General features: G+C 40.6%; 1 protein-coding gene across 1 annotated transcript in view; it reads right to left on the reverse strand.

Annotated features, from left to right (window-relative positions):
* DOCK10 (dedicator of cytokinesis 10) overlaps positions 1-21,353 on the reverse strand; it is a 618,846-nt gene extending 597,493 nt beyond the window's left edge. The window contains 1 exon segment of the mRNA XM_053710021.1: positions 20,985-21,353. Coding sequence (XP_053565996.1) covers positions 20,985-21,146 — 162 coding nt within the window. The 5' untranslated portion in view covers positions 21,147-21,353.
* Positions 21,354-22,893: the final 1,540 nt, after the last annotated feature.

A 22,893-nucleotide genomic window follows, 5' to 3' on the forward strand; every position in this document is an offset into this window, starting at 1 on the left:
CTAAGGTAGACCCTTTTAGGTTACCCGTATATTGTATTTGTGTACTACCCTGCTTTCAGCGCCAGTATTTCCGCTTAAATTATTCTACTTCACTCAGTACAGGACCCGGTCTGGGTGGGTGTCAGTCTGAGTCACTCACATGCCCAAGTCATCCCCGCACTGGCACTGTATGAATCAGAGACCATACCTGCAAGCCAGGACTTCTGCAAATGCTCTGTAGTGCTGTGTAACCGTGCCGGGATCGTGTAAGAGGGAGGAGACTGGAGGTCTGGTGGGTAACAGAATTACAGAGCGCCACGCGTAGGTTAGGGAGCAGGAGCGTATACTGGCGCTACTGACTAAGTTAGTTTGTATAGCTCGTTCCGTTCCACCACTGATTAAAATAAAAAATCACTTCTCTCCAATTTTGCGCCCCACTGCTTTGGCGCACAAAGGCAGTTGCCTATTTGCCTTTATGCAAGCACCGGCGCTGCTTATCACTACTCTGGTGGGCTTTTTTAAATTGTGGCCACCTTGTTTGTCAACGCACCAGAAGGCTCCACAGCACACATTCGGCTAGATATTATAAGTCCTGCAGGTACAGGTGTACCGCTCACTTTTCTTCCGCGACTCGAGGCTACCGCAAATCCCCTTACGTCAATTGCATATCCTATCTTTTCAATGGGATTTGCCTAATGCTGGTATTACGAGTCTTGGAAGAAGTATGCGGTAGACCCTCTCCTGTCAAGACTCCTACCGCATTTGAAAGTCAGTAGTTAAGAGTTTTATGGGCTAACACCGGAACATAAAGCTCTTAACTAAAGTACTAAAAAGTACACTAACACCCATAAACTACCTATTAACCCCTAAATCGAGGCCTCCCCACATCGCAAACACTAAAATATTTTTTTTTAACCCCTAATCTGCCGACCGGACATCGCCACCACTTTAATAAATGTATTAACCCCTAATCTGCCGTCCATAACATCGCCGACACCTACCTACATTTATTAACCCCTAATCTGCCGCATCCAACGTCGCCGCTACTATATTAAATGTATTAAACCCTAACCCCCTAACTTAAATCTAATTTAAATAAATATAAATAAAATTACCATCATTAACTACATTATTCCTATTTAAAACTAAATACTTACCTATAAAATAAACCCTAATATAGCTACAATATAACTAATAGTTACATTATAGCTATTTTAGGATTTATTTTTATTTTACAGGCAACTTTGTATTTATTTTAACTAGGTACAATAGTTATTAAATTGTTATTAACTATTTAATAACTACCTAGCTAAAATAAATACAAATTGACCTGTAAAATAAATCCTAAACTTTACACAAAAATGACTGCGCTTGCTGTCTGTACAATTAGTTAACAAATAATTAATTAATTCACCCCAGAAGGAACTGGTGGTGAAAATACAACAATACGAGTGTATAATAAAGTAAATGTCAATATTGGAACTTCTAATACTAGTGTCAGACTTCAAAAACACACTCTATATTAATAATAGTTATCACAATCAATATAGTTGTTATTATATGTGTTATGATAAACAAGAAGAAGAACCAACAGGCATATCTTTCATGACTAAAGGAGTAGGGTAGAAATACCAATAATGTTACTGCCAATAGGACCTCTTCTATCCTCCCAGTGGATTTCTCCTTAATGATCAGAGTGGTGGTGCTGCTCCTTCACACAGGGCACTCAGGGGTGCGCTGACTTTGAGAACTGGAACGAAAAAAGCACAGAGCGCATCCACGACTCAAGGTGAATCAAAAAACAATTTATTCCAAGCAATTAATATGTTGCACTTACAAGAAGTATTAAAAAGTGATGCCTTAAACAAAACACTCCAACCAGTCAGTTCAATGAACCCAGTTACTGTAGTACTTATCAGCCGGATACACTGTTCTCTGGGTCTTGAAAAAGTCCTGATAGGCGGGACGAAACGCATAGACGGAGGAGCAGCCCGTCATTGGTCATCACTACTTCCTGTAGCCACATTGGAATTCAGAACAAGCCGAACAAGCCGAGACAAGCCGGGAGAAACAGCCCGCAAATAACGAACTCTTGTTATCGAGTGTGAACAGTGTATCCGGCTGATAAGTACTACAGTAACTGAGTTCATTGAACTGACTGGTTGGAGTGTTTTGTTTAAGGCGTCACTTTTTAATACTTCTTGTAAGTGCAACATATTAATTGCTTGGAATAAATTGTTTTTTGATTCACCTTGAGTCGTGGATGCGCTCTGTGCTTTTTTCGTTCCAGTAAAATAAATCCTGACCTAAATTGATTGGAACAGCCAATAGAATGCGAGGTCAATACTATTGGCTGACTGGATCAGCCAATCGGATTGAACTTCAATCTGATTGGCTGATTACATCAGCCAAAAATTTTTTCCTACCTTAAATCAGATTGGCTGATAGGATTCTATCAGCCAATCAGAATTCAAGGGACGCCATCTTGGATGACGTCATTTAAAGGAACCTCCATTCTTCGTTAGGACTTCGTTTGAAGAAGATGCTCCACATCGGGTGGATTGAAGATGGACCCGCTCCGCTCCGGAAGGATGGAGATAGAAGATGCCGCCTGGATGAAGCCTTCTGCTGTCTGGAGGACCTCTTCTGCCCCGATCGGATTAAGACTTCTGCCGTATGGAGGACCACTTGTGCCCGGCTGGGTGAAGACGGCTCAAGGTAGGGGGATCTTCAGGAGGTTAGTGTTAGTTTATTTTAAGGGGGGATTGGTAGGGTTTTAGAGTAGGGGTGTGTGGGTTGTAATGTTGGGGGGGTATTGTATTTTTTTGCAGGTAAAAGAGCTGATTACTTTGGGGCAATGCCCCGCAAAAGGCCCTTTTAAGGGCTATTTGTAATTTAGTATAGGGTAGGGAATTTTATTATTTTTGGGGGCCTTTTTATTTTATTAGGGGGATTAGATTAGGTGTAATTAGTTTAAAATTCTTGTAATTCTTTTTTTATTTTCTGCAATTTAGTGTTTTTTTTCCGTAATTTAGTTTATTTAATTTAATTGTAATTAATTGTAGGTAGTTTAGGTAATTAGTTTAATGATAGTGTAGTGTTAGGTGTAATTGTAATTTAGGTTAGGATTTATTTTACAGGTAAATTTGTATGTATTTTAACTAGGAAGTTATTAAATAGTTAATAACTATTTAATAACTATGCTACCTAGTTAAAATAAATACAAAGTTGCCTGTAAAATAAAAATAAATCCTAAAATAGCTATAATGTAACTATTAGTTATATTGTAGCTATATTAGGGTTTATTTTATAGGTAAGTATTTAGTTTTAAATTGGAATAATTTAGTTAATAATAGTAATTTTCTTTAGATTTATTTAAATTAGATTTAAGTTAGGGGTTTAGGGTTAGACTTAGGTTTAGGGGTTAATAAATTTAGTATAGTGGTGGCAACATTGGGGGCAGCAGATTAGGGGTTAATAATTGTAGGTAGGTGGCGGCGGCGACGTTGGGGGTGGCAGATTAGGGGTTAATAAATATAATGTAGGTGTCGGCGATGTTAGGGGCAGCCGATTAGGGGTTAATAATTGTAGGTAGGTGGCGGCGACGTTGGGGGCGGCAGATTAGGGGTTATTAAATATAATGTAGGTGTCGGCGATGTTAGGGGCAGCAGATTAGGGGTTCATAGGTATAATGTAGGTGGCGGCGGTGTCCAGAGCAGCAGATTAGGGGTTAATAGTACAATGCAGGTGGCGAAAATGTCAGGGGCGGCAGATTAGGGGTTAATAAGTGTAAGATTAGGGGTGTTTAGACTCGGGGTTCATGTTAGGGTGTTAGGTGTAGACATATTTTTTATTTTCCCATAGGAAACAACGGGGCTGCGTTAGAAGCTGAACGCTGCTTTTTTGCAGGTGTTAGGTTTTTTTTCAGCCAGCTCAGCCCCATTGTTTCCTATGGGGAAATCGTGCACGAGCACGTTTAGCCAGCTTACCGCTAACTTAAGCAACGCTGGTATCGAGGTGAGATGTGGAGCAAAATTTTGCTCAATGCTCACTTTTCTGAGGCTAACGCAGCCATTCAGAAAACTCGTAATACCAGTGTTATTTTAAGTGAGCGGTGAAAAAAAAAAGGCTTGTTAGCACCGCATGGCTCTACCGACAAAACTTGTGATCTAGCCGATTGTTAGTTCTACTTTTTCCCAGGACCACAAAAATGAACACAGGCTTATTTAGTTCTAGTTTTTCATGGGGCGTCAAAAATGCTGAGGTTCACATATGGCCCACTGGAAGTGGCATTGCAGTGGAGTCACCAAGAGAAGCTCTAGCACCCCCCCAGCAAACATGAGTGGCACCCCATGTGCCCTCAACAGTGTTTATTTCTCCTTTTCCCACCACCATGTTGCCCAGATGTGCACCAACCCCACCTACCTCGCCTACAGAACATCTGACCACACCCAGCCCTGCTTGTGACCTGCCAACAGAACACCATGCCATGCCCTGATGTGGCCCCACCTACAAACAAACGGTGAGTCTCCTAGAAGTGAATTCTATAGATGCCACTACCCGTTGTCTACCAGTTGGTCATCCCTTTATTTCCATATAACATAGAATTCTCCACATCTGCAGCACACAAAACTTCATTTCTACAGTTGGCTTATTTGTGTTCCCTGAAAAAAATGTAAATGTGTTTTGTTTTGTGTGGCTAAATAGGCTGTTAAACTTCTATTGCTAAAGGACCCAAGTCTGGCATTAACATACTTGATTTACCATCTATGTTTCTTTTGCATATGTCTTTTAATATTGTAGAATAAAGTACTTAGTTTTGTCTATTATTAAAGGGATTAATATGAAGCTGAAGCATTATACTCTGAGAAGTTGGTGAGTCAAATTCATTACATTACTGTCTTTTCCTTGGTATGTTAAAGGGACAGTCTAGTCAAAATTAAACTTTCATGATTCAGATAGGGCATGTAATTTTAAACAACTTTCCAATTTACTTTTACCATCCAATTTTCTTTGTTCGCTTTGTATTCTTTGTTGAAAGCGAAACCTAGGTAGGCTCATATGCTAATTTCTAAGCCCTTGAATGCCCCCTCTTATCTCAGTGCATTTTGACAGTTTTCCGCAGCTAGACAATGCTAGTTCATGTGTGCCATGTAGCTAACGTTGTGCTCAATCCCGTGGAGTTGTTAATGAGTCAGCACTGATAGGCTAAATTGCAAGTCTGTCAAAAGAACTGAAATAAGGGGACAGTCTGCAGAGGCTTACATACAAGTTAATCACAGAGGTACAAAGTGTATTAATATAAATTGTTGGTTGTACAAAACTGGAGAATGGGTAATAAAGGGAGTATCTATCTTTTTAAACAATAAAAGATTTTGTTGTAACTGAAATATGAAAACAAGCTAAACTTAAACTCCTCTTTTCTTATTACCTCATACTCTACTTTACTCTACTTGCAAACATAACTTTAGGTAGGAGAACTTTTGAGTGAGGACTTAAATTCTATCGGCTAGATTTAGAGTTTTGTCGGTAACGACCTGCGTAGCTAACGCTGTTTTTTTATCCCCCGCACCTTTTAAATACCGCTGGTATTTAGAGTTCACAGAAGGGCTGCGTTAGGCTCCAAAAAGGGAGCGTAGAGCATATTTACCGCCACTGCAACTCTCAATACTAGCGGTGCTTATGGACACGGCTAGCTTCAAAAACGTGCTCGTGCACGATTCCCCCATAGGAAACAATGGGGCCATTTGAGCTGAAAAAAAACCTAACACCTGCAAAAAAGCAGCGTTCAGCTCCTAACGCAGCCCCATTGTTTCCTATGGGGAAACACTTCCTAAGTCTGCACCTAACACCCTAACATGAACCCCGAGTCTAAACACCCCTAACCTTACACTTATTAACCCCTAATCTGCTGCCCCCGCTATCGCTGACCCCTGCATATTTTTTTTAACCCCTAATCTGCCGCTCCGTACACCGCCGCCACCTACGTTATCCCTATGAACCCCTAATCTGCTGCCCCTAACACCGCCGACCAGTATATTATATTTATTAACCCCTAATCTGCCGCCCCAACGTCGCCGCCACCTACCTACACTTATTAACCCCTAATCTGCTGACCAGACCTCACCGCTACTATAATAAAGTTATTAACCCCTAATCCGCCTCACTCCCGCCTCAATAACCCTATAATAAATAGTATTAACCCCTAATCTGCCATCCCTAACATCGCCGACACCTAACTTCAAGTATTAACCCCTAATCTGCCGACCGGACCTCTACCGCTACTCTAATAAATTTATTAACCCCTAAAGCTAAATCTAACCCTAACACTAAACCCCCCTAAGTTAAATATAATTTTTATCTAACAAAATAAATTAACTCTTATTAAATAAATAATTCCTATTTAAAGCTAAATACTTACCTGTAAAATAAACCCTAATATAGCTACAATATAAATAATAATTATATTGTAGCTATTTTAGGATTAATATTTATTTTACAGGCAACTTTGTATTTATTTTAACCAGGTACAATAGCTATTAAATAGTTAATAACTATTTAATAGCTACCTAGTTAAAATAATTACAAAATTACCTGTAAAATAAATCCTAACCTAAGTTACAATTAAACCTAACACTACACTATCAATAAGTTAATTAAATAAACTACCTACAATTATCTACAATTAAACCTAACACTACACTATCAATAAATAAATTAAATAAAATACCTACAAATAAATACAAATAAATACACTAACTAAAGTACAAAAAATAAAAAAGAACTAAGTTACAAAAAATAAAAATATAATTTACAAACATTATAAAAAGATTACAAAAATTTTAAGCTAATTACACCTACTCTAAGCCCCCTAATACATTAACAAAGCCCCCCAAAATAAAAAAATGCCCTACCCTATTCTAAAATAAAAATAGAAAAGCTCTTTTACCTTACCAGCCCTTAAAAGGGCCTTTTGCGGGGCATGCCCCAAAGAATTCTGCTCTTTTGCCTGAAAAAAAACATACAATACCCCCCCAACATTACAACCCACCACCCACATACCCCTAATCTAACCCAAACCCCCTTAAATAAACCTAACACTAAGCCCCTGAAGATCTTCCTACCTTATCTTCACCACGCCGGGTATCACCGATCGGTCCAGAAGAGCCTCCGAAGTCTTCAACCAAGCCCAAACGGGGGCTGAAGAGATTCATCATCGGGCTGAAGAGGTCCATCATCGGGCTGAAGAGGTCCATCTTCGGGCTGAAGTCTTGATCCAAGCGGCGTCTGAAGAGGTCCATCATCGGGCAGAAGTCTTCATCCTATACGGGCAGAAGAGGACATCCAGACCGGTAGACATCTTCATCCAAGACGCATCTTCTATCTTCATCCATACGGAGCAGAGCGGAGCCATCTTCTTCCAGCCGAAGCGGATCCATCCTCTTCTACCGACGCCTACTCGTCGAATGACGGTTCCTTTAAATGACATCATCCAAGATGGCGTCCCTCGAATTCCGATTGGCTGATAGGATTCTATCAGCCAATCGGAATTAAGGTAGGAAAATCCTGATTGGCTGATGGAATCAGCCAATCAGATTGAGCTCGCATTCTATTGGCTGTTCCGATCAGCCAATAGAATGCGAGCTCAATCTGATTGGCTGATTGGATCAGCCAATCGGATTGAACTTGAATCTTATTGGCTGATTCCATCAGCCAATCAGAATTTTCCTACCTTAATTCCGATTGGCTGATAGAATCCTATCAGCCAATCGGAATTCGAGGGACACCATCTTGGATGACGTCATTTAAAGGAACCCTCATTCGGCGAGCAGGCGTTGGTAGAAGAGGATGAATCTGCGTCAGCTGGAAGAAGATGGCTCCGCTCCGCTCCGGATGGATGAAGATAGAAGATGCGGCTTGGATGAAGATGTCTACCGGTCCGGATGTCCTCTTCTGCCCGGATAGGATGAAGACTTCTTCCCGATGATGGACCTCTTCAGCCGCCGCTTGGATCAAGACTTCAGCCCGATGATGAACCTCTTCAGCCTGATGATGGATCTCTTCAGCCCCCGCTTGGGCTTGGATGAAGACTTCGGAGGCTCTTCTGGACCGATCGGTGATACCCGGCGTGGTGAAGATAAGGTAGGAAGATCTTCAGGGGCTTAGTGTTAGGTTTATTTAAGGGGGGTTTGGGTTAGATTAGGGGTATGTGGGTGGTGGGTTGTAATGTTGGGGGGGTATTGTATGTTTTTTTTCAGGCAAAAGAGCAGAATTCTTTGGGGCATGCCCCGCAAAAGGCCCTTTTAAGGGCTGGTAAGGTAAAAGAGCTTTTCTATTTTTATTTTAGAAAAGGGTAGGGAATTTTTTTTATTTTGGGGGGCTTTGTTATTTTATTAGGGGGCTTATAGTAGGTGTAATTAGCTTAAAATTGTTGTAATCTTTTTCTAATGTTTGTAAAAAAAAAATATTTTTTGTAACTTAGTTCTTTTTTATTTTTTGTACTTTAGTTAGTTTATTTAATTGTATTTATTTGTAGGTATTTTATTTAATTAATTTATTTATTGATAGTGTAGTGTTAGGTTTAATTGTAGATAATTGTAGGTATTTTATTTAATTAATTTATTGATAGTGTAGTGTTAGGTTTAATTGTAACTTAGGTTAGGATTTATTTAGGTTAGGATTTATTTTACAGGTACTTTTGTAATTATTTTAACTAGGTAGCTATTAAATAGTTATTAACTATTTAATAGCTATTGTACCTGGTTAAAATAAATACAAAGTTGCCTGTAAAATAAATATTAATCCTAAAATAGCTACAATATAACTATTATTTATATTGTAGCTATATAAGGGTTTATTTTACAGGTAAGTATTTAGCTTTAAATAGGAATAATTTATTTACTAAGATTTATTTTATTTTGTTAGATAAAAATTATATTTAACTTAGGGGGTGTTAGGGTTAGGGTTAGACTTAGCTTTAGGGGTTAATACATTTATTAAAATAGCGGTGAGGTCCGGTCGGCAGATTAGGGGTTAATAATTGTAGGTAGGTAGCGGCGACATTGGGGGGGGGGCAGATTAGGGGGTAATAAATATAATATATGGGTCGGCGGGGGTTAGGGGCAGCAGATTAGGGGTACATAGGGATAACGTAGGTTGCGGCGGTGTATGGAGTGGCAGATTAGGGGTTAAAAATAATATACAGGGGTCAGCGATAGCGGGGTCGGCAGATTAGGGGTTAATAAGTGTAAGGTTAGGGGTGTTTAGACTCAGGGTACATGTTAGGGTGTTAGGTGCAGACTTAGGAAGTGTTTCCCCATAGGAAACAATGGGGCTGCGTTAGGAGCTGAACGCTGCTTTTTTGCAGGTGTTAGGTTTTTTTTCAGCTCAAACGGCCCCATTGTTTCCTATGGGGGAATCGTGCACGAGCACGTTTTTGAAGCTGGCCGCGTCCGTAAGCACCGCTGGTATTGAGAGTTGCAGTGGCGGTAAATTATGCTCTACGCTCCCTTTTTGGAGCCTAACGCAGCCCTTCTGTGAACTCTAAATACCAGCGGTATTTAAAAGGTGCGGGGGGGAAAAAGGACGCATAGCTAACGCACCCCTTTTGCCGCAGAACTCTAAATCTAGCCGAGAGTCATTACCAGATGCTACAAGTACCTAATGTTCTCTGAGCAAGTGCTGTGTTTAAAATGCTGGTGCACGGTTCATATTTAAATACACTTTTGAAACACCTATAGCTTTTATTAGAAGCATTTTTGCTAATACATGTATATTACAAAAATGATTCTAGTTAAAACTGAAATGTATCCACGTGGATTATAATTTTGGCTGGAATGTCCCTTTAACAGGAGTATGAAAAAAGGCAATGAGGATTTATATATCCTATGTATATATATATATATATATATATATATATATATATATATTCTGTATATATATATATATATATATATATATATATATATATATATATATATATATATATATATATATATATATATACTAGTCCTAAAGCCTGTGTACACGGCCATTTTTTGCAGTACTTGGTTCCATACCTTGCTCTCTCTCTCTATCCCCCTCTCTTTTGCTCTCTCTGCCCCCTTTTTTTTGCTCTCTCTTCCCCCTTTTCTTCTGCTTTCTCTCACCTCTCTCTCTATTTTGCTCTCTCTTTCCCCTATCTTTTTCTCTCTCTCCCCTCTCTTTTGCTCTCTCTCTCCCTCTCTTTTGCTCGCTCTCTCCCCCTCTCTCTATTTTGCTCTCTCCCCTTCTCTTTTCCTCCCTCTCTTTTGCTCTCTCCTCCCTCTCTTGTGCTCTCTCTCCCCCTCTCTTTTGCGCTCTCTCCCTCTCTTTTGCTCTCTCTACCCTGTCTTTTGCTCTCTCGCTCCCATTTCTCCCTCTTTCTTTTGCTGTCTCTCTCCCTCTCTCTCCTCTTTTGCTCTCTCTCTCTCCCCTTTCTTTTGCTCTCCCTCCCTCTCTCTTTTGCTCTCTCTATCCCCCCTCTTTTGCTCTCTGTCTATCCCCCCTCTTTTGCTCTCTCTCCCCTTTCTCCCCCCTCTGTTTTGCTCTCTCTCCCCCTCTCTTTTGCTCTCTCTCTCCCCTCCTCTCTTTCCCCCTCTCTTTCTCCCCCTCTCTTTTGCGCTCTCCCCCTCTCTTTTGCTCTCTCTCTACCCTCTCTTTTGCTCTCTCGCTCCCATTTCTCCCTCTTTCTTTTGCTGTCTCTCTCCCTCTCTCTCCTCTTTCTCTCTCTCTCTCTCTCTCTCCCCTTTCTTTTGCTCTCCCTCCCTCTCTCTTTTGCTCTCTCTATCCCCCCTCTTTTGCTCTCTCTATCCCCCTTCTTTTGCTCTCTGTCTATCCCCCCTCTTTTGCTCTCTCTCTATCCCCCTTCTCTCTCCTCTCTTTTGCGCTCTCCCCCATCTCTTTTGCTCTCTCTCCCCTTTCTCCCCCTCTTTTTTGCTCTTTCTATCTCCCCTATTTTGCTCCCTATCTCTCTCCCCTTTCTTTTGCTGTCTCTCTCCCTCTTTTTTGCTCTATCCCCCCTCTTTTGCTCTCTCTATCCCCCCTCTTTTGCTCTCTCTCTCTACCTCCTCTTTTGCTCTCTCTCTATCCCCCCTCTGTCTCCCCTCTTTTGTGCTCTCCCCCCTCTCTTTTGCTCTCTCTCCCCTCTCTTTTGCTCTCTCTCTCCCCTTTCTCCCCCTCTCTTTTGCTGCCCCTCTCCCTCTCTTTTGTTCTCTCTATCTCCCCTATTTTGCTCTCTCTCTCTTTCTCCCCTTTCTTTTGCTCTCCCTCCCCCCTCTCTTTTGCTGTCTCTCTCCCTCTCTTTTGCTCTCTGTATCTCCCTCTTTTGCTCTCTCTATCCCTCCCCTCTTTTGCTCTCTCTCTATCCCCCCTCTTTTTCTCTCTCTCTCTATCCCCCCTCTTTTAAACTCTCTCTCTCTCTCCCGCCCACACGGCCCCACCCACGGCACACCCAGCCCCGTCCACACCACATCCGGCCCCATCTGCATCACGCCCGGCCCCGCCCCAGTCATGCACGGTCGGCCCCAGATGCCAGGTCAGTGTTTGAAGACCAGGTGTGTTTGTCCTCGCGCTGTCTCTACTGTGCATGACAGCCTTGGACAAACACACTTGGCCTTTTATATTATAGGATATATATATATATATATATATATATATATATATATATATATATATATTCATACAAAAGCACACACATTATATATATATATATATATACACAGTATTGTGCAAAAGATTTAGGCAGATGTGATAAAAATCTGTAATGTAAGAATACTTAAAAATAGAAATGTTAATAGTTTATTTTTTCATCAATTAACAAAATGCAAAGTGAGTGAACAGAAGACAAATCGATCAATATAAGTAGTGACTTCAAAACAGCATCTCTCTAGATAACAACTCTTCTAGATACACTTGCACATAAAAGCTTTATTTTGTGATTCAGACAGAACATACAATTAAAAAAAACTTTCTAGTTGACTTTTATTATCAAATTTGCACAATGAAAGAACCATTTTGGGTTTCATGTCCCTTTAATTAATAAAAAAATACAGATAAATCAAGTCTACCCTTAGGGGTAGATTTAATAAGCAGTGGATGCTGCAATATACCCCTGAAACATAAGTTAAGAAGCAGCGGACCGCTGCGCCTTAACTCGTCCACCACCTCTGAGGCAGCAGACAGCAATCATCCCAATCAGATACGATCAGGATGATTGACACCCCATGCTAGCGGCTGCAAATCTGCAGGGGGCAGCATTGCACAAGCATTTCACTAGAAATGCTTGCGTAATGGTAAATGCCAACAGCGTATGTCATGATCATGTCCGCCCGCATCATAATAAATTGGCCCCTTTGAGACAGATCTTCTCTCTCTACCACCTTATTTGCCATGGCTTTATTGTCCTCAACTTAAATCCAGCCTTATCTACCATTTTGCAATGTTAAATATGTAATAAAATCAATGCTGAGGTAAATGACGCACAAAGAGGCCTATTTATGAAATGTTTGTCGGACCTAATCCGACAGTGCGGATCAGGTCCAACAGACATCGCTGAATGCGGAAAGCAATACACTCTCCGTATTCAGCATTGCACCAGCAGCTCACAAGAGCCGCCCCCTGCAGACTCGTGGCCAATCGGGGGTGTCAATCAACCCGATCGGGTTGAATTCCGGCGATTCCTGTCCGCCTCATCAGAGCAGGCGGACAGGGTTATGGAGCAGCGGTCTTTAGACCGCTGCTTCATAACTGGTATTTCTGGTGAGCCTGCAGGCTTGCCAGAAACACGGGCCCTCAAGCCCCATACGGAGCTTGATAGATAGGCCCCAAAGGCTGGATTACATGGAATACACTGGTTGAATAGTCATAGTATTTAACCTTTCAATATTAATCCCCCTTTGCTTGTAAAATGTAACAGGGCAAATGAATGTAGAACTTGGATATGAATAATTGCCATTCAGCCAGTAACATTATGTCTGGCCACTGTGAGTGTTTTTGCAAATATTTGCTATATAAAATAGTACTGAAAACTCCATTCATATTCTGAAGAGCAATAGAGAGTTCAGTGCCAGGCCCAAAATTATCTAAATCCAATCTAAATGATTCTTATTGACTACATACATATTTTATAATCCATTACATTGTACATATATTATTTTTTAACTCTATTTTCATTTAATTAAAATTTTTTAATGTCAATATTGAATGAATAAGGCCCATAATGTATAGAAAAAGATATTAAAAAAGATATTTAAGATGAAAGGTTATACCAGCTAAAGAAAAAACAAACAAACTATGCTTACCTGATAATTTTCTTTTCTTTGGATGGAAAGAGTCCCCAGCTGCATTCATTACTTTTGGGAATTCAGAACCTGGCCACCAGGAGGAGGCAAAGACACCTCAGCCAGAAGCTTAAATACCTCTCCCACTTCCCTCATCCCCAGTCATTCTTCAGAGGAACAAGGAACAGTAGAAGAAATATCAGGCTGAAAAAGTGCCAGAAGAATAAATATAAAAGACGCCCCACAAAAAAAAAACACGGGCAGGGAGCTGTGGACTCCATCTGAAGAAAAGAAAATGATCAGGTAAGCATAATTTATGTTTTTCTTCATGAATAGAAAGAGTCTACAGCTGCATTCATTCATTTTAGGAAAACAATACCCAAGCTATAGAGGACACTGAATGCAAAACGGGTGGGTACAAGAGGCAGCCCATTCTGAGGGCATCAGGCCTGCAAATCCTTACCCACAAAAACCTGCTTAGTCCGAAGCCGAGAAAACTTTGAAAAAAGAAAAAGCCACAAGGACACGGACCCACAGATAGTCCATAAGTGTTGCTAGAGATTGCAGAAATAGACTCAACTGAGCCAACACGCCTCCAGGAGACACCTCTGGCCAGCAGTCGGTTCCCAACCACACACCCCTTACTAGAAAAAAGGGATCAACTACCGAAACCTTCCCAAAAGGGAGAAGTGGAATAAAAAATCAAGGATTCCCGAAGACCCCAATAGGGTACTATAAGTTCCAAATAAAATAAGGAACCCCGAAAACCGAACCAAGCTCACAGAGACCCGAACCGGTCTTGAGAAACAAGGCAGGCAACACTCAGACCCCGAATCTTACAAAAACCACAAGGTTAAGACCAGGAATCTGAAACCGACTAGAAAACTGCTCCTAAAAACAGTGCAACTGCACCCTAAATGACAACTGAAGACATAGTCCTCAAGTTACAATATCGAAATATTCAGAGATCGAATACGTGCAGCAACCCCAGATAAGCGAACACCTGAGTCAACACCACAGTCATACCAGGATGACTCTGAAATAGAATGCTTGCAGGCAAGTAAGAGCAGCTGAAAAAAGATATCAAACCCTAATTGTCAGACTGCAAAAACATCCACTAAACAGTGGGCACATCACAGGCTATCCAAAAGCCGCCAGTCCTTCTCAACATCTTGAACATGGAGATCACAGAACGTTAAAGAGGCTCACCGAACCTCAAATGACCTGAGGACGTACAACAAATCTCAGATCCTGCTCCACACACCGAACCAGTCCAAGTGACAGGCAGGTCTGAAAAACAGAGGAACAGAAAGGCCAATGACCAACCCCCAGGGAAGGACGGAATGGGGAGAACTCGCCAACCCCAATAGAACTCGGGAGCCCAGAGAGCTCCTTCAAATGGGTCCTCCCAAAAAGAACCCCATAGGAGAACAACATAGCAAGATGCAGTACATCCCTAAGAAGACCCTGCATAACTGACAGTCTCAGCATGGAGATTGCAATCTCCACAGACGAAACAGAACATACAAGATAAAAACACCCATTCCAACCTCCTTCACACAGGACAACAACCCTCCAGAGAGAGGAAACCCCCCCCCTCCTTAAGAAGGACAAACAACCCCCCCAAAGGGAAAGGGACATAAAAGAACAGCGCACATGCTCACAGACATGAGCTATAGTCTGTTGAAAACAAAAGCCAAATAAAAATCATCCAGACGTCACTAATGAAAACAGGAAAAACTCCCCCTGAAGGGAAGCACAAATCGTTCAAAGGACAAGGCAAACCATAAGGAGCAAATCTGAAATTGCCCAGAATCCTTGCCAAGCTGCTAGCAGACTCAACTGGCCGGTCCGTAGGCCATAACCTATGGTCCCTGGAAAAACTGGATCACCCCGAACCAGCCACAGGATCATAAGTTTCCAGACATCCAGAAGAACCAAGACAAAAACTAAAGGTCCGAGCCCCAGAATTGTTTAAAATAAACAACACCCCAGGGAACAACCGGACTACCCCAGAGAATGGGAACAAGAATCACTCATAGATCCCAACCCAAAAGGAAGAGAACACCCCTTGCGGAAGTCCAACATTCCGAAAAGAAGCTAGGGCACGATAGTGACGTGCCAAGACTCTAGAGACCAAGGGAAAACATCGAGGACAAGTCACCCGAAGAGTGAGTAGAACAAAGGCTAGTCTCCATATCTCCTCAGAGTATGTAACTAGAGAACCACACCCAGGGAAAAAGAATGCAGAGCATCCCAACCCCATTAGAAAAAAACCCTGAAGCGAAGCTTGGGTAAGAAGACAACACAGACCAACGTCCCTGATAGGGAAACGACAAACTCCCTAGAGTAGGAAAAGCCACATGGCGCGCCTTAAAGAATCTATAATCATCAGATGACTATTTCTCCAACCACTACCTTGCAACCCACATAAGGCGGCCAAACCGCTAAGGAGACCGGACAAAATCCAGAAAGCCGACCCGAAGAAAGAAAGGAACAGGTCCAGAAAAAGGACAATTCCAAAGAGTCCCTGAAAAGGCAAGACCGCCAGAAACCAATGGCAAGGTGGCCCTGAGTCCTCCAAACTTCCAATCCACGTGGGGAAGGAAACACTCAAAATCCTGACAAAATAACCAAACAACAGAGTGTGTCACAGTGGAACTTCACCAAGTCCCAGTCGACCAGCTAAAAAGGCTAACAAGGACTGAACCAGTCCCCCATGCCTCATGGACCCTCAGGTCCTCTCAAAATGCTCAGCTGCACTTGTTACAAACAACACCAAAAATAATGTGAAGCACTCGACGCCCCACCCAGACCAGCCAGGCAGAACAGACACCACTTGTCTGAAACAGTCCGCAAGAACAGACAGATCCGAACCCAATCAGGACCAGCCTGAAACCAAGGGATGATACTGTCAAGGCCCAGATAGTCACCCCCAGAGATGGGGGATAACCAGCAGACAAACGTAGGACTAACATGTCCTCACACCAAACAAACTTCTGGAGAAGTAAACCGAGCTATCAAAAAATTGTGAGCACGGATTCCAGAAAACATTCCCCAAGGAAATGCAAAAATATGAGCTCAAAATAAAAAAATCATCCTAACTGGATTAAAATAAAAGATAAGGCAACCCGTAGGTTATCACCCAAGAAGAACATACACACCCGCAGGAACAGGATCCTGTTCTTCCAGCTCAGAACTAGAAAAGATACTCAATAAACAAGGCTATAAGTTGATTACTTCATTCTCTTATACCTAAGCCTGCGAGCCTTTCGAAGGTGAAGACTTACAATCCCCATAACCATTAAGAATGGGATCCTCCAACAACGCCAAAATGTGCCTCAGTAGGACACGAAGGCACGCCAGTCTATAACGGAAGGCACAGCATACCTTTGCCAGAGCAGAAGATGACCCCGGTCATGAAGGTTGACCCCCTGAAGCCTCAGGGACAGTTGTTCCCCGGATTGCTGAGTAGGCCATCCCATGCCTAAGGAGCCCCGGCTAACGGAACACGTACAATATCGTAAGCACACTTCTGGTAGTTGCAGATGCACCAGAGCTATGATTATGGACAAGTGAAAACATGCCATCAGCTCCAGAGGGAACAAGCCACCTTCCAGAGAAGGATAAGCAAAATCTGGGTTACCTGCATGCATAGTAAGAGTTGGTGGTAGGGAACTTGCCACTCGGGGAAATGGACCCCCAGAGGCGGTTGTCAGCAATCAACCTTTTGTTTTAGGCTAGAACAATTCAGAGAGCAAATAAATGTAAGTTTGTAGCTACTGGATTCAAGTGAACTCTGCTCATTATTGATTAGGGTGAATGAGCAAGTGCTTGAGATGTAGCAGTAATACTGAACAGAAAGAAACAAAGTTTCACTTTGAAACAACTCACTGACAATGTGAAGTCAGAGTAAGTTACTTTCAGTTTATGTTGTAGGGTTACGGTTAAGTAATAGCTGATACACAAATATAAGTTAGCTGTAATAACTCTGTTAATGTAGCATTGATTTAGAGTAGGAAGCTTTAGGCACATTGATATGCAAAGTAGATATTGTTCAGAGTATTACTAGATGTTTTAATATAATATGCATAAAGATTGACAAGGCAGTTTGATATACAGAGTACTTGCGGTAATTTGGATGAGCAGGAAGTGAGAATTTAAGGGGAGAGGGGAGAATGGGAGGTATTCAGGATTTAAAGGTAAAGGGATGTTACAGGCGGACGGCTCTGTGGCCCCTTGATTCCCCGATCCCAAGGAATTGAGCACTCTAAAACGGCATTCGGAACATAACTGGAGGGCATGTATTACCCGGGCCAATTCGTATTCATCACGAGAAACAGAATCTGATGCAGGGACGTCCGTCTCCACAATATCAGAATCCTCCATAACAGGGATATTGTAAAAAAAAAAAAAATGGACCAGATAAGAAAATGTAAACGGCACCTGACACCCACAATGGCTGGGGCACTCACCACCTCCCATGAACCAGACACCAGCGGACCACGCGGTTAGGAATGCAAAAATGAAGAGCCAAAAGGTGACCACGCCCGGTCACCAGGTGCACGGTGCAGTCCAGAAAAAGCGCACTCAACTGTAAAGGCTGCGTCACTTCCAAAGGCCGTTATGTTCCACAAGTCATGAGCCTAAGCAACACTATACATAAGCAGATCGAATCACATAACAAACATGATTAACCCCCCCCGTTCAATAACCCCCCTCAGGAGATATTAACCCTTGATTCCAAGATCCAAAGGTAGCCTCACTGAGACCCTGAATTATAGTTAATCCCACAAGGTGAGAGCCTCTCTTGAAAACATTTGCATTACAATGCAATCATAACAAAAGTAAAATTAAACGATATTACCGGAATCTACGCCGTGGAAAAGGAACACAGCCTTTCAAGTGTGACAGATAGTAGCCTCGCCTCTGCCATGGACTTGAGAGAAGAAAGCAGGTAGCGAAACTCGTCAACACTGACTGCTTGTGGAGCTGTTAATATGAGTCGGGATGGGTTCATAGAAAGACTCTCCCTGCATCTCCGGACTCTAACTTTCATCCAAGCCCTCACTTAGAAACTGATAGGATTACTTAAAACTCCAGTCCCATGCCAAAGAGTACTACCCTCCATAAGAGACTATCGAAACTTCTGACACTTCTCTGCCAACCTCCTGGGAGGAAAGGCAAAGAATGACTGGGGGATGAGGGGAGTGGGAGAGGTAGTAAAGATTTTGGCTGGGGTGTCTTTGCCTCCTCCTGGTGGCCAGGTTCTTCTGAATTCCCAAAAGTAATGAATGCAGCTGTGGATTGTTTCCATTTATGAAGAAAACTAATTTTTAAAATGTTAAAGCAAAATGAAACCCAAAAAATGTATTTTGTGCTTCCAAATTAATTCTATCATAATTGCTTTTTACATTATCCTTTGTTGAAGAGATACCTATGTAGGCATCTGCAGCACTACATGGAAGGAAATAGTGCTGCCATCTAGTGTTCTTCATATGGATAACATTCTTGCAAAACTGCTACCATATAGTGTTTCAGACGTACGTACTTCTGAGCTTACGTTCCTGCTCTTCAACAAAAGATACCAGGAGAATGAAAATAAATTATAATAGAAGTAAATTAGAAGGTTGCATGCTCTATCTAAATCATAAAAGAAAAAAAATTGGGTTTCATGTCTCTTTAAACTGCAATTCATAGAATACAAAATAAATGTTATGTTCCAGTAGTGCTTCCTTTTATGTTCCATTAGCAGAAACTTTTGCTTCTGAAGAAATCTTTTCATTGGGGACATGATAATATTTATATTACATATGCATGGTATATATCAGCAATTTAACCCTGCATTACAAAATATCCACACAAATAATAAATGTTTTTAAATAATTCAAATATGTATTTATTTTATCAGAATATGCAATGGTTTGTAGGCCAAGGACAAAACCATAAAAAAAAAAAAAGTTTGAGTCTGTTCACCTTATCTGTTTTGTTGTTACTATTCAGTGGCAGATATAAATGAGGTTCTGCACTAATAAAGCAATCACTGTGTATAATGCTGCAGGGTCAGTATTTTTAAACCTGCAGTGTGTGTGACACACACAATAAATAATGAAATCATGTTGAAAAATTGTGTTTTTAAGAGATACATTGTACAAGCCTTTAATCACTGCAGGTATTTTTCTATTTTTTTAAAATTAGACCTGGGGTGTAAAAATGAAACCCCCCACTGTTAATGTAACACCTGAAACATATCAAAACTAAATAAACCCTGGGGGTGTAGTGAGTGCAGCAACACTGCAATCTTTGTTGGCACTTATGGGGTTAGCAGGCATTGGGCTAAATTAGATGGGTTTAAATAAAAAAAAGAAGTGAGCATATTCACCCTCTTTATACATAAAACTGCTTTAAAATGTGCTCATGCACAATATTAGTAGACTTGTTACAAATAAAAAAAAAACATTTTCTCGGTTTTTACATAGTATGGGAGATACAAAAGTTCACAGAACTACCCCAATTGTGATACACTGCATTATGAATCTCATTATCATCAATAGGAAAAAAATATATATATGAGAACAGCACACATGCATTGATATTAATTACACATGACAAAATAAACTGGGCCTTGGAAAGTTTTAGGAAATCACATACAATAGCATGAATAAAATGAGACAGTTTCTATATTTATGTGCAGAATGATCTGAAGATTCATAAGTAATTAAAGCAACATGAGGCTCTGGTTTGTCAAACTATTCTGAATATGGACACTGGTTGCAAGATCCTGTATTAAATTGTGCTGTTCCCCTCAGCAGTCAGGTTTGTACATTCAATACATATCCTCTAGGCCTGAGACAGCACAGTGGGTGGCAAAGACCAGAGGTATTTTGCAAAGATGCCCATTTGGCCAGACTACCAATAGAAAAAAAGCAAGCTTCATCATAATGGCAGTTTGATACATAATCTGTGTATGGCAAGGCAGTACTGTGCAAGAATATTATCTTCTTTTTTTTCTCCAAAGCTTAGAGACAAGCAAAAAGAAATCCATCATTTTGTTATGGATTGGGTGCACACAAAATGTTCATTTTACATTTACCCAAATGATTTCAATGCATATCATGTCATTTACTACATGATCCTGGTACACTTCTATACTGATATATACTACACACAAAGACTGCAAACATATTTTTAACAATGCTAGACAATAAAAAATTGATATATTTTACCATAATCCCCTTTGTGATCCACATTCATGTTACAACATAAAAAACTTCATTTACCCATAAACAGTATAATTTGCACAACAATCTCAGAGAAAGCTCTTACAAACTAACCTAAACAGTAAAACATTACTGCAAATAGCAAGCACATTTATTCCTAGAATTTCAGTTTGATAAAATGTATTATGCTAAACAAAATTAAGATCTGCAACATAAAATCTATAAATCAAAAAAATCGGAATAGCTCAATAGAAAACCATTGACATACACTGCTAGCTAACAGCTGTTGGAGTAAATCAGCAAATGTATAATTATATGATCTCTTGTTGACATGCAGTGTTGTTACATAACAAACTGGCTGTATTAGTTTTCAAAGAAAACCTAGAATATCACTGTATGCAAAATATTTATAATAATGACAAGATGGAAAAAGTAATGAATTAAACAGCATCTGCATGAAATAATCCCAAGCTAAAGCATACACTACCATTATGATTAGAGTTCGTGGTCTGCTTATCTCATCCACATCATCCTGTAGCACTATTTCATGTGACAAATCCTCCTGCCTTCTCGTGCAGATATGGGGACAGCTCCTCTGTACCACTGAACGAAAGGCTTGAAGCAGAACAATGCTGGCAGCACAGCCCATATCTGCATCCTGAAGCCCACAAAATAACTTCTATGTTGATGCTATGTTTGTAAAACAGTGGTTCCTTGTCCCTGGTAGCAGCCTACACTGCAGCTGTAGCCAGCTAGCTCTCCAATCAGTTCCTGCAACCCTGATCATCTGATCACAACTAAATAGCTTGGATGCAGCTATAGGAAAAGACTTCATCCACTGTAACTGAACACTTGCAGAGACATTAGAGCGCAGAGCTGTCTCCAAATAATTCTGGATTCAAGAGAAGCTCATGGTTTCCTGTTTTCAGATTTCTACAAAACAAAAAGCGCTGCATTTCCATGGTACTTCTATTAAAATCATCTGTTCAAATAATGCGTTTGGTTGTTGAAGCAATAAAAAGACTTGGAAAGTATAATATTGTATGAAATATTTTTGGGAGAGAGAAAAAAAGTCTTGTTTGAGCTGCAGATGTTTTGGTATGTATTGTCCAACATAGAGAAAGCATGTTTACAGCCTTTAATAAATGACATAAATGCACATCCTATTATGTAAACATGCACATCTGTAAATGATCTATTTTCCCTAAAGGACTAAAATGATTCTAAAAATTGAAAAAGTATTACTCATTTGCATTAATATACTATGTGATATAATATATTTTTTTAACACATCTGTTTTGTGGCTGTCTGAACTAAGTAGACCTGTTTTATGACTACAGCAGTATAAGCTAATAAACATAAAATACATTATTAGAAAATGTGATCTATTCCAATCCATTAGCATTATGCAGGTTTTTCAAATATAACAGTTACTTTTATTTTTACTTTGTGTCACAAAAAACATCAGATACGTTGTATCGAAAAGCTTCAACAATGATATTACAAAATATCTGAAAATACTTTTTGTACAGGTCTTGCTAGGATTTTTGGATGTGTTTAAAGGGATACTAAAACCCAATTTTTTTCTTTCATGATTTAGATAGAGCATGCAATTTTAAGCAAATTCCTAATTTATCAAATTTTCTTCGTTCTCTTGCTATCTTTATTTGAAAAAGAAGGCATCTAAGCTAAGGAGCCAGCCAATTTTTGGTTAAGACCCTGGACAGCACTTGTTTATTGGTACTGTCCAATCAGCAAGCACAACCCAGGTTGTTAACCAAAAATGGGCCGGCTTCTAAACTTACATTCTTGCTTTTCAAATAAAGATTGCAAGAGAATGAAGAAAAATGATAATAGGAGTAAATTCGAATGTTACTTGCTTTATATGAATCATGAAAGAAAAAAATTGGGTTCAGTGTCCCTTTAATGCGTGTTTGGGTTTCGTGCTGCCCTAGGCTTTCAAAGTTCTGCTGCCCAGTCCCCTCCCCCCAGGATTTAGGCTTTTTGTGGTCATAATATATTTTGGTCAGGATGTAACTATTTTCATGGCATTATCAAAGTATATGTTCATGTTCAAGTGCATGTGTGTATATCTGTGTGCATGTGTTTGTGCGTAGTGAGTGTGTGTATATGGTGAGCGTGTGTATGTGTATATGGTGTGTGCGTAGTGAGTGTGTGTATATGGTGAGTGTGTGTATATGGTGTGTGCGTAGTGAGTGTGTGTATATGGTGAGTATGTGTATGTGTATATGCTGTGTGCATAGTGAGTGTGTGTATATGGTAAGTGTGTGTATATGGTAAGTGTGTGTATATGGTGTGTGCGTAGTGAGTGTGTGTATATGGTGAGTGTGTGTATGTGTATATGGTGTGTGCGTATTGAGTGGGTGTAAATGGTG

Source organism: Bombina bombina, chromosome 4, assembly GCF_027579735.1.
Source record: "Bombina bombina isolate aBomBom1 chromosome 4, aBomBom1.pri, whole genome shotgun sequence".
In the NCBI taxonomy this organism is placed as follows: Eukaryota; Metazoa; Chordata; class Amphibia; order Anura; family Bombinatoridae; genus Bombina; species Bombina bombina.